The 13830-nt window shown below is 42.8% G+C and overlaps 1 protein-coding gene across 1 annotated transcript in view; it reads right to left on the reverse strand.

The window, feature by feature from the left end:
- The window catches only part of LOC126177085 (protein Skeletor, isoforms B/C), a 744541-nt gene that overhangs the window by 254547 nt on the left and 476164 nt on the right, over positions 1 to 13830 (reverse strand). The window contains exon 2 of the mRNA XM_049924333.1: positions 8629 to 8781. Within this exon, the coding sequence (XP_049780290.1) occupies positions 8629 to 8781 (153 nt within the window). The remainder of the gene's footprint in view (positions 1 to 8628; positions 8782 to 13830) is intronic.

A 13830-nucleotide genomic window follows, 5' to 3' on the forward strand; every position in this document is an offset into this window, starting at 1 on the left:
CGTAATATACTTACTTACTCCTTGGCGCTACAGTCCATGTAGGGCCTTGGTCTTACTGATGATCACAGCCCAATCCTGACGATTTTCTGCTCGTTTCCTCCATCTCCTGACTCCAATCTTTCTCAAATCATTTTTCACATCCTCCAGCCACCGTTTCCGGGGTCTCCCTTTGCTCCTTTTGCCACCTGGATTTCCTGTGTAAACCTTTTTGACAGCTCGATCCTCCGACATTCGCTCTACAAGACCCAGCCATCTGAATCTGTTAGACTTAATTTTAGTCACCAAGTCAGGATTTCTATACAGTTCTTCAAATTCCTTGTTTCTCCTTATCCTCGATTGCCCCGCCTCATACACGGCTCCAAAAGTCTTTCTTAATATTGTCCTCCCCCCATCTTCTCAAGAGCTCTTCTTCCGCTACAGTCATTGTCCATGTTTCTGAGCCATACATTACCACCGGTCTTATGGCTGTTCGATAGACAGTCACCTTCGATTTTCTGCTCAGGCTACGTGACTGTAGGATCTTGATCAGGGACCAGTAAGCTCTATTTCCTGCAGCAATCCTTGATTTTATTTCTTCTCTTATTCTACTATCCTACGTAACCAGCACTCCCAGGTATTGCAACTTCTCATATCTCTCATAATTGCCTCTGTGCAACTTAATATAATTTTCTTTAAAAACAGCATTTTTCCTGGAGGCAAAGAGATACTATGTTTTTGTATTGTTTACACTAAGTCCCAACTGTTCCGCCCCCTTTTCCAGTCAGAAAAATCTCTGTTCCATTTCTTTCAAACCTCTAGACAGCAGACACACATCACTGGCGTAATCTAGATTTTGGTGCATACGGTGAATCAGAGTTCAACTCGGTTATCAATCTGCACCCTACGCATCACTCTCTCCAACGCTATGTTGAAGAGTAGGGTGGGTAATACATCACCCTGTCTTAACCTTGGTTGACCTCAAATTCTTTAGAAAGTTTTCCTTCTAGTTTTACCTGGCATTTTGTGCTGGTGAGGGTCATTTGTACCAATCTGATAAGTTTACTTGGGAATTCCATCTCCATTAAGGTGTCATATAGCTTTTTATTTTTAACACTATCATAGGCCTGTGTAAACTCTAAAAAATTTGGTGTACATCCACATTATATTCATAACACTTTCCCATTATTTGCCTTATAATGAAGATCTGGTTTGTTGTTGGTCTGCCCCGTCGACAACCACACTGGTAGCATGTGATGGCCATATTCGACTGGTCTGGCATCTCTTCCTTTTCCCATATTTCCACTATCAGCTGATGTACCAATCTTGTTAGATGTTCACCTCCACCCTTGATCATCTTTGCTGAAATGTTATCATTACCTGGAGCCTTATTATTCCTTAGGCTTTTAATTGCTTTCCTAACTTTCTGTATTGTTGGTATAGGTACAGGTCTTTCATCCTGACTAATATTCTGCCATGGCTGGTGACCCTCTGTTTCATTTGCTTCCAGAACTTCTGTTTCTGTAGTGACATTCAACAGCTCACAGAAATATTCGGCCCATTGGTCTAGAAGCTGTTCTTCTTCTCTTTTAAAATTTCCTTCTTTATCTCTGCAGAATACCGTAAGTGGTTGGAAGACTTTCTTCAGTTCCTGAACTCTCTTGTAGAATTTTCTTACTTCTTGATCATTATATTCTTTAATATTTGTTCTTAACCTACTTCATTTAAGAGTAAACCTTAATTTTATACCATTGAAAGACTATTTTTAAAAACGCATCAATTTTATATCCTCTGAAAAGGGGAAACTGTTACCCCTAGTTAAAAATGAATAGAACCCTTTTCAAAGAAAATTTAATGTAGTTCAATTTTTAACTGGTAATCATTCTCGCCAGAAGACGTAATTTTCGAGATATTCAAGAAAACATAAAGAAGTGTCCTTTTAATTCCCCACCCCAATGCCCACACCTCACCGATCAGGATTTTTAGTATGTTGTTCATGACTCTCCGTCCTATCACTGTATAAAAATTGGGGCTACACTATTTATTCCCCTCAATTATCCTTCGTTGACGGGACTAATAGTTCAATGGATGAAAGAAGAACCGCGGAAATATGACTTAGCACTAGCCTTGGGGTTGTTTCAAGAATTGATTTGTCGTCTTGCAGCAGAGAGTGTGCGTTTGCGAAACTACCTGGTAGATCAAAATATGTGGCGAAACTTACCTTCGAATGTATTCTATAAAAAAGAGTCAGCCTGTGACTAACTCAGTGCTAAGAGGTACTAGTCCAGCGAGGCGTGCAGGAGATCTTATATGAAGTTTGATAAACATCAGAGAAGTGCTGGCGGAATCGGAATTGAAATTAATAGGGCGGGTCATGAATCGTATCTGAGCCGCATCTGATTAAAAACAGTAGCTCAACACGGATTAGAGGATAATACGTACATCACACAATGGACAATTACAAGCTTTCCCTTATGGTTTTGTGCAGACGGGAGTGGGAGAAGACCCCAAGATCGCTTCACACCGAAAATATGTATCTATGTATGCAGAAGTTTCTTGCTTTGATTTTGAGCGATATGTGAAATAAGACCGCTTTCAGTTCAGCAACGGCCGCATTCCGATTTAACTGTATGTCTTCCAGTGTTAAGTTTTGAATACCTCAAGATCTTTGGTGAACTTTTTAAATCACTATAGCACGATCAGAGTTGAAGAGTTCCCTGGAAGACATGAACTGGATCCTTTAATTTCCATTACGAAGAACGACTATGTGAGTGAATGTTTAATTTCATAGTATATACATATCTATATCCAGTATGTTAGTATATTGCGAGAAGAATTTGACAGAGCACTGAAAGTGTTAAACATGGCAGTACAGACAAGGCCGGCCGCGGTGGCCATGCGGCTCTAGGCGCTGTAGTCCGGAAGCGCGCGACTGCTACGGTCGCAGGTTCGAATCCTGCCTCGGGCATGGATGTCTGTGATGTCCTTAGGTTAGTTAGGTTTAAGTAGTTCTAAGTTCTAGGGGACTGATGACCTCAGATGTTAAGTCCCGTAGTGCTCAGAGCCATTTTTTGAACCAGTACAGACAAGAAGAAAATGGGCGTCCTGGAAATGTGGTACTTCAGGAGAACGCTGAAGAGAAGGTGGGTAGATCGAATAACTGCTGTATTTGCACTAAACAGAAGTGAACAAAAGACTTTCATTGCAGAACTTGACAAAAAGAAGGTGTAGGTTAATGAGAAATTTCCTGAGGCTTTAAGGAATGACTAATTTCGTTATGGAAGGAAGTATGGGGGATGAAAATTCTGGAGTGACCCCATGGCTTGATTACACTTAGCAGGCTCAAATAGATGTTGGTCATAGTAATTACGTAGAGATCAATAGACTTGCAAAGGATAAATTTCTTTGTATATGTGTGTCAAGTAGTCTTCAGACTGAAAGCCATTGTAGCCACAATAGAAATAATCGATACTGTTAGTGAAGAGTGTCCCTAACATAACAACAAATTTAAATCAAGTCATGTGCATGCACAAAAACGGATATATGTATGTTTGTGTATGTTCCACATCTCCTCCTAAACTACTGAATTCATTTCAATCAAATTTGGTAGACATACTACTTATTACCTGGGATGAACTACTGCAGGGGTATAAGAGGGGGGGGGGGTGCGGATGAAAAGGGTTGGTAACCCCTAACATCTAGGCTCACATGCACAACAAGCATGTTTCAGAAAGTATCAGATTGAATCCCAGGTCATATATGTGCAGAAGGACATGCCTCAGCAGAGAGAGAGAGGAGAGGAGTAGATAGAGAGAGGAGAGGAGTACATAGTGAGAGAAGAGAGTCCGAGATAGACAGAAAAAGGGGTAGGAGGAGACAGAAAGAAAAGGTGAGATTAGGATAGAGAGGGTTCAAAATGGTTCAAATGGCTCTGAGCACTATGGGACTCAACATCTGAGGTCATCAGTCCCCTAGAACTTAGAACTACTTAAACCTAACTAACCTAAGGACATCACACACATCCATGCCCGAGGCAGGATTCGAACCTGCGACTGTAGCAGTCACGCGGTTCCATACTGAAGTGCCTAGAACCGCACGGCCACCACGGCCGGTGCGATAGAGAGGGTGGGGAGGAGGAACTGGACAGAAGGAGAGTGAGGTGGGGGAGAGATAGGAGACAGGTGGAACACGGAGAGGGGTAGTGGCCAGGTGAAAAAGAAAGAGGGGGAGGAGGAGATCCCCTGACAGTGAGAGTGGAGGACAAGATGGTTAGAGAGATGGGGGAGGAAAGAAGCTGGACAGAAAGGGGTGGGAGGAGAAGATGGACAGTGAGTGGGAGAGGAGGAGATGGACAGAGTGAGGGGAAAGAGGAGAGAGGGAGGAAGAGGACATGGTCAGAGAGAGCTGGAAGGAGGTGCAGGAGGAAGGTGGGAGATGGAGAGGGGCAATGTGTAGTTGGAAAAGGAAAAGAGGGAAGAGGAATTGGAGAAAAAAGAGATGGGGATATTGACAGAAAGAGGGGGAGAAGGATAATATTCCACATGGAGGAAACACAGGAATGTAGAATAGTATCTACAACCATAGCATACAACTGTAGTGGTTCAATAGTTGCAATGCATTTCATTGGTTAGTCCTTTGTATATACTTACTATAAATAGTCCCAATCCTTATAGCGAACCCTCCCCCACCCTTTTTTACTTCACCTGACATATGATCATGGTACTGTTTTACAGATGATTTGTCGGTTCCTCTGACCTGTCTTTTACCTTTTGACAACTATCTGCCACATATAGTCATACGTTTTGAAGACAATAAATATGCTGGACTGATGGTTACGTTACTATAACACTTCTGTTTTATTAATACATCTATGACAATACTGAAGATTTTACAATATGTATGAACAACTAATTAAATCTGATAGTATATATTATGGTGTATTATGGAGTTTTATTAAGACTAAGTTATTTTAATTAAGTAAATTTACATGTAACACTTGCAGCTTTTAAGCAATATGCTCTCTATTTTAATATGATTTATTGCTCTAACATTCACCGTATAATTCTCATTACGTAAATTAATATGCAACACTTGATGCTCTGTATTTCATTATGTAATTATTTATGTGCTATATCCTCCACAGTTTTGTCTTGAAGATGACGTAGTGTAACGTCGAAACTGGTTGCCAAGAAATAAACCTATATAATGGCGATTGGTATTGTTTTTATTGAACATTGAACAGCTGTAGTTTCATACTCCACCAGAAGATGGAGTTACATTCATGGTTCACAACCAGCTACAATGAATCAATTGATTAGACAATATTAAAAAATAGTTGTGTTGCATGTTCTCATTCAATTAGCTAGTTAGTGTCATGTTCCATGGATCATTTCGCACTGATGTGGAACGATTAATTATAAATTCCTATTGAAAACTAAGTTTACAAATGGTTATGTACTGAACATTCCCTTTATATGAAGGGAAAAATGATGCGAGGTAGTAATTCCTGCCCAACACCTTTTATAGGTTACAACATCAGAATTTCTTCTACGAAGTAGGAGTTGTCAAAGAGAAACTTTCTCAGTTTGTTTTCAAATTTTACTTTGCTGTCAGACATTTTATATCACTGGGTAAGTGATCAAAAATTTTTGTTGCAGCATTGTGCACCCCTTTTTGTGTTAAAGATAATCGTAATGTGGAATAATGAATTGTAATTTTGTACATTATTTTTCACTTTGGACTTTATTGGATTATTATAACAAACTTCATGAAGAAATAGATATACTGTTAAGCAGGAGTTAGAATGTCCAACTCCTTAAAAAGATGTCCACAAGAAGATGGTGGGTGAGCACTACATATCATTCTTACAGCATGTTTTTGATCAACGAAGACCTTCTTACTTAAAGAGAAGTAACCCCAGATTATTATTAAACATGACATTACTGAAACAAAATATGCTTAGTGATTTGTCTCTCCCAAAGATTTGCAATGATTCTAAGTATAAATCTGGTTGAACTAAGGTATTTTAGGAGTTTCAAAGTGTGCTTTTTCCAGTTTAAATTTTCATCGATATGAACACCCAATAATTTTGAAGTTTCCAGCCTATTTACACTACTCGCCATTACAATTGCTGCACCACGAAGATAACGGGCTAAAAACGAGAAATTTAACCGACAGGAAGAAGATGCTGTGATATGCAAATGGTTAGCTTTTCAGAGCATTCACACAAGGTTGGCGCCGGTGGCGAAACCTACAACACAAAGTTTCCAACCAATTTCTCATACACAAACAGCAGTTGACCGGCGTTGCCTGGTGAAAGGCTGTTGCGATGCCTCGTGTGAGGAGGAGAAATGCGTACCATCACGTTTCCGACTTTGATAAAGGTCGGATTGTAGCCTATCGCGATTGCGGTTTATCGTATCGCGACATTGCTGCTCGCGTTGGTCGACATCCAATGACTGTTAGCAGAATATGGAATCGGTGGGTTCAGGAGGGTAATACGGAACGGCGTGCTGGATCCCAACGGCCTCGTATCACTAGCAGTCGAGATGACAGACATCTTATCCGCATAGCTGTAACGGATCGTGCAGCCACGTGTCGATCCCTGAGTCAACAGATGGGGACGTTTGCAAGACAACAACCATCTGCACGAGCAGTTCGACGAAGTTTGCAGCAGCATGGACTATTAGCTCGGAGACCGTGGCTGCGGTTACCCTTGACGCTGCATCACAGACAGGAGCGCCTGCGATGGTGTACTCAACGACGAACCTGGGTGCACGAATGTGCAAAACGTCATTTTTTCGGATGAATCCAAGTTCTGTTTACAGCATCATGATGGTCGCATCCGTGTTTGGCGACATCGCGGAGAACGCACATTGGAAGCGTGTATTCGTCATAGCCATACTGGCGTATCACCCGAGATGGTGGCATGGGGTGTCATTGGTTACACGACTCGGTCACCTCTTGCTCATGTTGACGGCACTTTGAACAGTGGACGTTACATTTTAGACGTGTCACGACCCGTGGCTCTACCCTTCATTCGATCCCTGCGAAAGCCTTCATTTTAGCAGGTTAATGCACGACCGCATGTTGCAGGTCCTGTACGGGTACATAAAATGTTCGACTGCTGCCCTGGTCAGGACATTCTCCAGATCTCTCACCAATTGAAAACGTCTGGTCAATGGTGGCCGAGCAACTGGCTCGTCACAATACGCCTGTCACTGCTCTTGATGAACTGTGGTATCGTGTTGAAGCTGCATGGGCAGCTGTACCTGTGCACGCCATGCAACCTCTGTTTGAGTCAATGTCCAGTCGTATCAAGGCCGTTATTACGGCCGGAGGTGGTTGTTCTGGGTACTGATTTCTCAGGACCTATGCAACAAAACTGCGTGAAAATGTAATCACATGTCAGTTCTAGTATAATATATTTGTCCAATGAATACCCGTTTATCTTCTGCGGCGGCCGCGGTGGCCATGCGGTTCTAGGCGCTGCAGTCTGGAACCGCGGGTCTGCTACAGTCGCAGATTCGAGTCCTGAGTCGGCCATGGATGTGTGTGATGTTAGTTAGGTTTAGGTAGTTCTAAGTTCTAGGGGCTGATGACCTAAGATGTTAAGTCCCATAGTGCTCAGAGGTATATGAACCATTTTTATCTTCTGCATTTCTTGTTGGTGTAGCAATTTTGATGGCCAGTAGTGTATTATTGGCTCACCATGAGATATACTTATCATTAGTATAGTACCCCTACATGTGCAGAGTTAAAGACGCTGTGTTTTTTAAAAATTGAAAAAAAAAGAGACCATTCGCAGAAGCCCAGTTTGTGAGACTTTTAAGAACTTTGTTTACCATTTGTTCTGTTTCTGTATGTATTCTTGGACTGCTTACGATACTAGTGTCATCTGCAAAAAACACTAATTCTGCTTGTTGGACATTAGACGGAAGATCATTTACATATATGAGAAACGATAGAGGGCCTAAGACTGAGCCTTGGTAAACCCCATGCGTGATTTCTCTCCAGTCAGAATCACGTAGACGGACTATATTTTTTTAATGAGCTAGTACAGCTGTCTGCGTTTTTTTTTTCGTTAGATATGACATTGTACATTGGTTGGCTATGCCATCAATCGTATAAAACTTCAGTTTACCTAGGAGAACACTGTATCTCACACAATTAAATGGCGTAGAAAGATAAAATAGTAACCTGAGCTGATTTAATATTTAATGTTCGTAAAATCTAATGAGGGAACAAAAAAAAAAGTGTGTGAAATCTTTTGGGACTTAACTGCTAAGGTCATCAGTCCCTAAGCTTACACACTACTTAATCTAAATTATCCTAAGGACAAACACACACACCCATGCCCGAGGAAGGACTCGAACCTCCGCCGGGACCAGCCGCACAGTGCATGACTGCAGCCCCCTTGACCTCTCGGCTAATCCCACGCGGCTGAGGGAACATGTAAATGGCAATCTTAGTAGACTAACTCTTCTGAAACCCAAACTGTGATTTGCTGAAGATATTATTACGAGGTGGGATACTTTTCTAGAGCGCATCACGTTATCAAAAGTTTTGGAAAATGATGTACAGACAAGTGTTAACTTTTCGTGGTTAGATGAGAATGAGTAGCTTACAAGGGACGCTGGAGTGGAGACTCACCTGGGCCGGTGCCGTCGTAGGAGAAGCCCTTGATGAAGATCGTGGACTCGTCGACGGCGTACGCGGTGCCTCGGATGCCGTGTGCGTACTCGGTCAGGGGGCCGATGGGTTTGCCGTAGTAGTTGCTGCTGCCACGGGACGCCGCGGGCACTCCTGCACAGCAGAACACAAGGGACCGAGCGTCAGTACAGCCTGCAGGCGCGCGCAAACTTGGCCCCTCTCCTCTCGCACAGTAGCAGCCGCCCTCTACCACCGCTCGCGGCAGTCGACGCCTCAATCTCGTCTTCTCTCTGCAAGCACACCATTTTCTTTATCGCATAACTAATGAGGAGCTACTGAATAGAATTGGGGAGAAGAGAAATTTGTGGCGCATCTTGACTAGAGGAAGGTGTCGTTTGGTAGGACATATTCTGAGGCATCAAGGGATCACCAATTCAGTATTTGAGGGCAGCGTGGAGGGTAAAAATCGTAGAGGGAGACCAAGAGATGAATACACTAAGCAGATTAGAAGGATGTAGGTAGCAGTAGGTACTGGGAGATGAAGAAGCTTGCACAGGATAGAGTACTAAAGACCGCAACAACAACATCGTTCTCAAAAAAAGAAAAACTGCGAAGAATATATTAGCGGCTGTGGTCTTCAGTTCAGAGACTGGTTTGATGCAGCTCGCGAAGAATAAATTAGCGGCTGTGGTCTTCAGTTCAGACTGGTTTGATGCAGCTCTCCATGCTAATCTATCCTGTGCAAGCTCCTTCATCTCCCAGTACCTACAGCAACCTACATCCTTCTGAATCTGTTTAGTGTATTCATCTCTTCGTGTCCCTCTACGATTTTTACCCTCCATGCTGCCCTCCAATACTAAATTTGTGATCCCTTGATGCCTCAGAATATGTCCTCCCAACCGATCCCTTCTTCTAGTCAAGGTGTGCCACAAACTCCTCCTCTCCCCAATTCTGTTCAATACCTCCTCATTAGTAATGTGATCTACCCATCTAATCTTCAGCATTCTTCTGTAGCTCCACATTTCGAAAGCTTCTATTCTTTTCTTGTCCAAACTATTTATCGTTCACGTTTCACTTCCATACATGGCTACACTCCATACAAATACTTTCAAAAACGATTTCCTGACACTTACATCTATACTCGATGTTAACAAATTTCTCTTCTTCAGAAACACTTTCCTTGCCGTTGCCAGTCTACATTTTATATCCTCTCTACTTTGACCATCATCAGTTATTTTGCTCCCCAAATAGCAAAACCCATCTACTACTTTAAACGTCTCATGTCCTAATCTAATTCCCGCAGCATCACCCGATTTAATTCGACTACATTCCATTATCCTCGTTTTGATTTTGTTGATGTTCATTTTATACACTCTAAGAAGAACGGGAAAAAAGAGAGAAAAACGATTCCCCCCCCCCCCCCCCTATCCGAACAGGATGGAAATCGGTACAATGTGATGTTCGTGTACAGACAAACAAACGATTACTGAAACTTCCTGGCAGATTAAAAGTGTGTGCCGGACCGAGACTCGAACTCGGGACCTTTGCCTTTCGCGGGTAAGCGCTCTACCAACTGAGCTACCCAAGCACGACTAAAGCCCCGTCCTCAGAGCTTTACTTCTGCCAGTACATCGTCTCGTACCTTTCAAACTTTACAGAAGCTCTCCTGCGAACGTTGCAGAACGAGCACTCCCGAAAGAAAAAAAAATCATTCTAGAAACGATAACTATTTCAGAAAAGTCATATGATTTATTCAAGAGAAAGACCTTCACAAATTGAGCAAGTCAATAACGATTTGGTCCACATCCTGCCCTTACGGAAGCAGTTTTTTCTCTTGGCATTGATTGATAGAGATATTGTGTCCTCCTCGGGGGAATTCGTGCCAGATTCTATCCAATTGGTGTGTTAGACTGTCAACATGCCGAGCTGGCTGGAGGATCCTGCCATAATTCTTCAAAGTTCTCAATTTTGGAGAGGTCCGGCGACGTTGCTAGCCAAGGTAAGGTTTGGTGAGCATAAAGACAAGCAGTAGAAACTCTCGCCATGTACGGGCGGCATGCTGAAATTTAAGAACAGGCTTGCCGTGAAGGGCGACAAAAGGGGATGTTGAACATCGTCGACAAAGGCTACCGCTGTTCTATAAGGATACCGCGGATAACAACCAAAGCGGTTCTGCTACAAAAACAAATGGTGCTCCGGACCATCATCCTTGTTGTCGGGCCGTATGCGGGCGACAATCAAATTGGTACCCCACCACTCTCTGGGGCGTCTCCAAACTCATCTTCGGCCGGGAATTTCATTGACTGGATTAAGTTGTATTCAGGGATGAGTACCTCTTCGAAATGAGCCCTCAGAAGGGCACCCAACAGTTCTGTCAGTCTATATCAAGTTGAATAACTGCTTGCATAAGGGCCAGAGGTGGACCAACACGTTACTGACTTGTTCAATTTGTGAAGCTCGTTCTATTGAATAGATCATCAAATATTTCTCAAATTCTAGTCATTTGTTTGTCTGCACACGTACATCACATCTACCGATATCGTTCCCATTTGAGTAATTCGTTTGTGATGCGTCGTTTTCTTTGTCTTAGAGCGTATTTTAAAATTAATTTCATGACACTGGCCAGTCCTGTGACTGGCGGTATGAATACAGACCGTCCGTCGAAAAAATTCCTGGACTGATTTTATTTCTGACGTATAAACTGCGTCAGCGCAGAAACTACGGTAGCAGCTTGAGATAATAACTGTAATAAAAAAAATTAAAAAACCAGATGTGCATTAGGCCACACAATTTTGAACGGGCGGTGTTAAGTCAAAAGCAAGCGTTCAACACGTTGACCACAATGTTTTGACGAAGAGAAAAGTGTGTGCTAGCAACCACACTATAACAAATTACATAAATTCACATGAAGAGACAACAGTTTGACGACATATGCAACATTCAAGACAACGTGACGCGCGAGCTGAATAACATTCCAAAGACGGACTTTTATTATAGTTTCACCTATTTGTTTGAACGTTCTGTTCGTTGCATTCAAGTGAAGCAGCATGATGTAGAAAAACTGAAGTATTACAACGGCGATTTTTTCTGTACTTTTTAATTAATCCTGCCTCCGAGCTTTTTGGACAACGGAGTATGCAACCCATCGGCACTTTTTAAATCGTTTACGTGAAAACCAGCTCCAAACATAGCAGCAAACGAAGATTCTGTGACTAAAGGGTTGTTGACGCAGTGACAAATGGCTCTGAGCACTATGGGACTTAACATCTATGGTCATCAGTCCCCTAGAACTTAGAATTACTTAAACCTAACTAACCTAAGGACAGCACACAACACCCAGTCATCACGAGGCAGAGAAAATCCCTGACCCCGCCGGGAATCGAACCCGGGAACCCGGGCGTGACGCAGTGACATACTCGAACATGTCACCACACACATTAATGCCGGAGACTGAGATCTCGTCGCGATATCTTGCCGAAGTATTTCACTTAACTGATAATGCCGAAGACGATTCTATCCGCCATATTCCTGCCCGTAATTATCAGCAGGTACTCGAATAGTCGCCATAACAAATAACTTTCTTGGAACGTGAAATATACCGCGTTAGATGCTATCTGTGAGAAGACCTTGAAAGGTGAGAAATTGCACGCCTTTACCAATTAGTCGGACATCTTATGTCTTATGAAATTACAATGAAATCAATACCATTAGCTGCTGATGGGCACTGATATACATCAACGGGGACTCGAACCCGGGATCTCCTGCTTACATGGCAGACGCTCTACCCATCTGAGCCACCGAGGGCACAGAGGATAACGCGACTGCACGGATTTATCGCCCGCACGCTCCCCGTGAGACCCACATTCTCAACTTATAGTCCACACACTACATTCCTAGTGTCCCTGCCATTATAATCATTACTCGCACCAGAGAATCCAGCGAGTCCCGTAAGAGTTCAGGCAAATCGCGTGTATCCGCACTGGAGGTCATCAGCAGGTTACCTTTAAACGATATGAAGATGGCATCTGTTCTTTCGGACAGGTCCGAAAGAACAGATGCCACCTTCATATCTTATGTCTTAGGTGCCACTTAAAGAACATCCTCGCCCAGAGTTTACATGCAGTGATCAGAACGCAATTTGGTCATACTCAGCCAGCCGACACGAAATCGAACTCACTAACAAGTCGTCCTACAGCTACACTGGAATTGCTTCCCAATCGCTGAACACCACACAAGTACCTGGTACGTGACGCACCTTGTTTATTACATCTTAACAACGTATACAGTAGACCTAAAAGATTTTGGGCCATGTCGCCACCAGTATTATTGCAATGCCGAAGGTTACCTCGAAGAAAACGGTCTATTGACACACAGTCAACATGGGTTTAGAAAACATCGTTCCTGTGAAACACAACTAGCTCTTTATTCAAATGAAGTGTTGAGTGCTATTGACAAGGGATTTCAGATCGATTCCGTATTTCTGGATTTCCGGAAGGCTTTTGACACTGTATCACACAAGCGGCTCGTAGTGAAACTGCGTTCTTATGGAATATAGTCTTAGTTATGTGACTGGATTTGTCATTACCTGTCAGAGAGGTCACAGTTCGTATTAATTGACGGAAAGTCATCGAGTAAAACAGAAGTGATTTCTGGCGTTCCCCAAGGTAGTGTTATAGGCCCTTTGCTGTTCCTTATCTATATAAACGGTTTTGGAGACAATCTGAGAAGCCGTCTTCGGTTGTTTGCAGATGACGCTGTCGTTTATCGACTAATAAAGTCGTCAGAAGATCAAAACAAACTGCAAAATGATTTAAATGGTTCAAATGGTTCTGAGCACTATGCGACTTAACTTCTGAGGTCATCAGTCGCCTAGAACTTAGAACTAATTAAACCCAACTAACCTAAAGACATCACACACAGCCATGGCCGAGGCAGGATTCGAACCTGCGACCGTAGCGGTCGCTCGGCTTCAGACTGTAGCGCCTAGAACCTCACGGCCATTCCGCCGGCAAAACGATTTAGAAAAGATATCTGAATGGTGCGAAAATCGGCAGTTGACCCTAAATAACGAAAAGTGTGATGTCATCGACATGAGTGCTAAAAGGAAATCGTTAAACTTCGGTTACACGATAAATCAGTCTAATCGAAAAGCCGTAAATTTAGCTAATTACCTGGGTTTTATAATTACGAGCAACTTAAATG

This window comes from Schistocerca cancellata, chromosome 3 (assembly GCF_023864275.1).
Source record: "Schistocerca cancellata isolate TAMUIC-IGC-003103 chromosome 3, iqSchCanc2.1, whole genome shotgun sequence".
In the NCBI taxonomy this organism is placed as follows: Eukaryota; Metazoa; Arthropoda; class Insecta; order Orthoptera; family Acrididae; genus Schistocerca; species Schistocerca cancellata.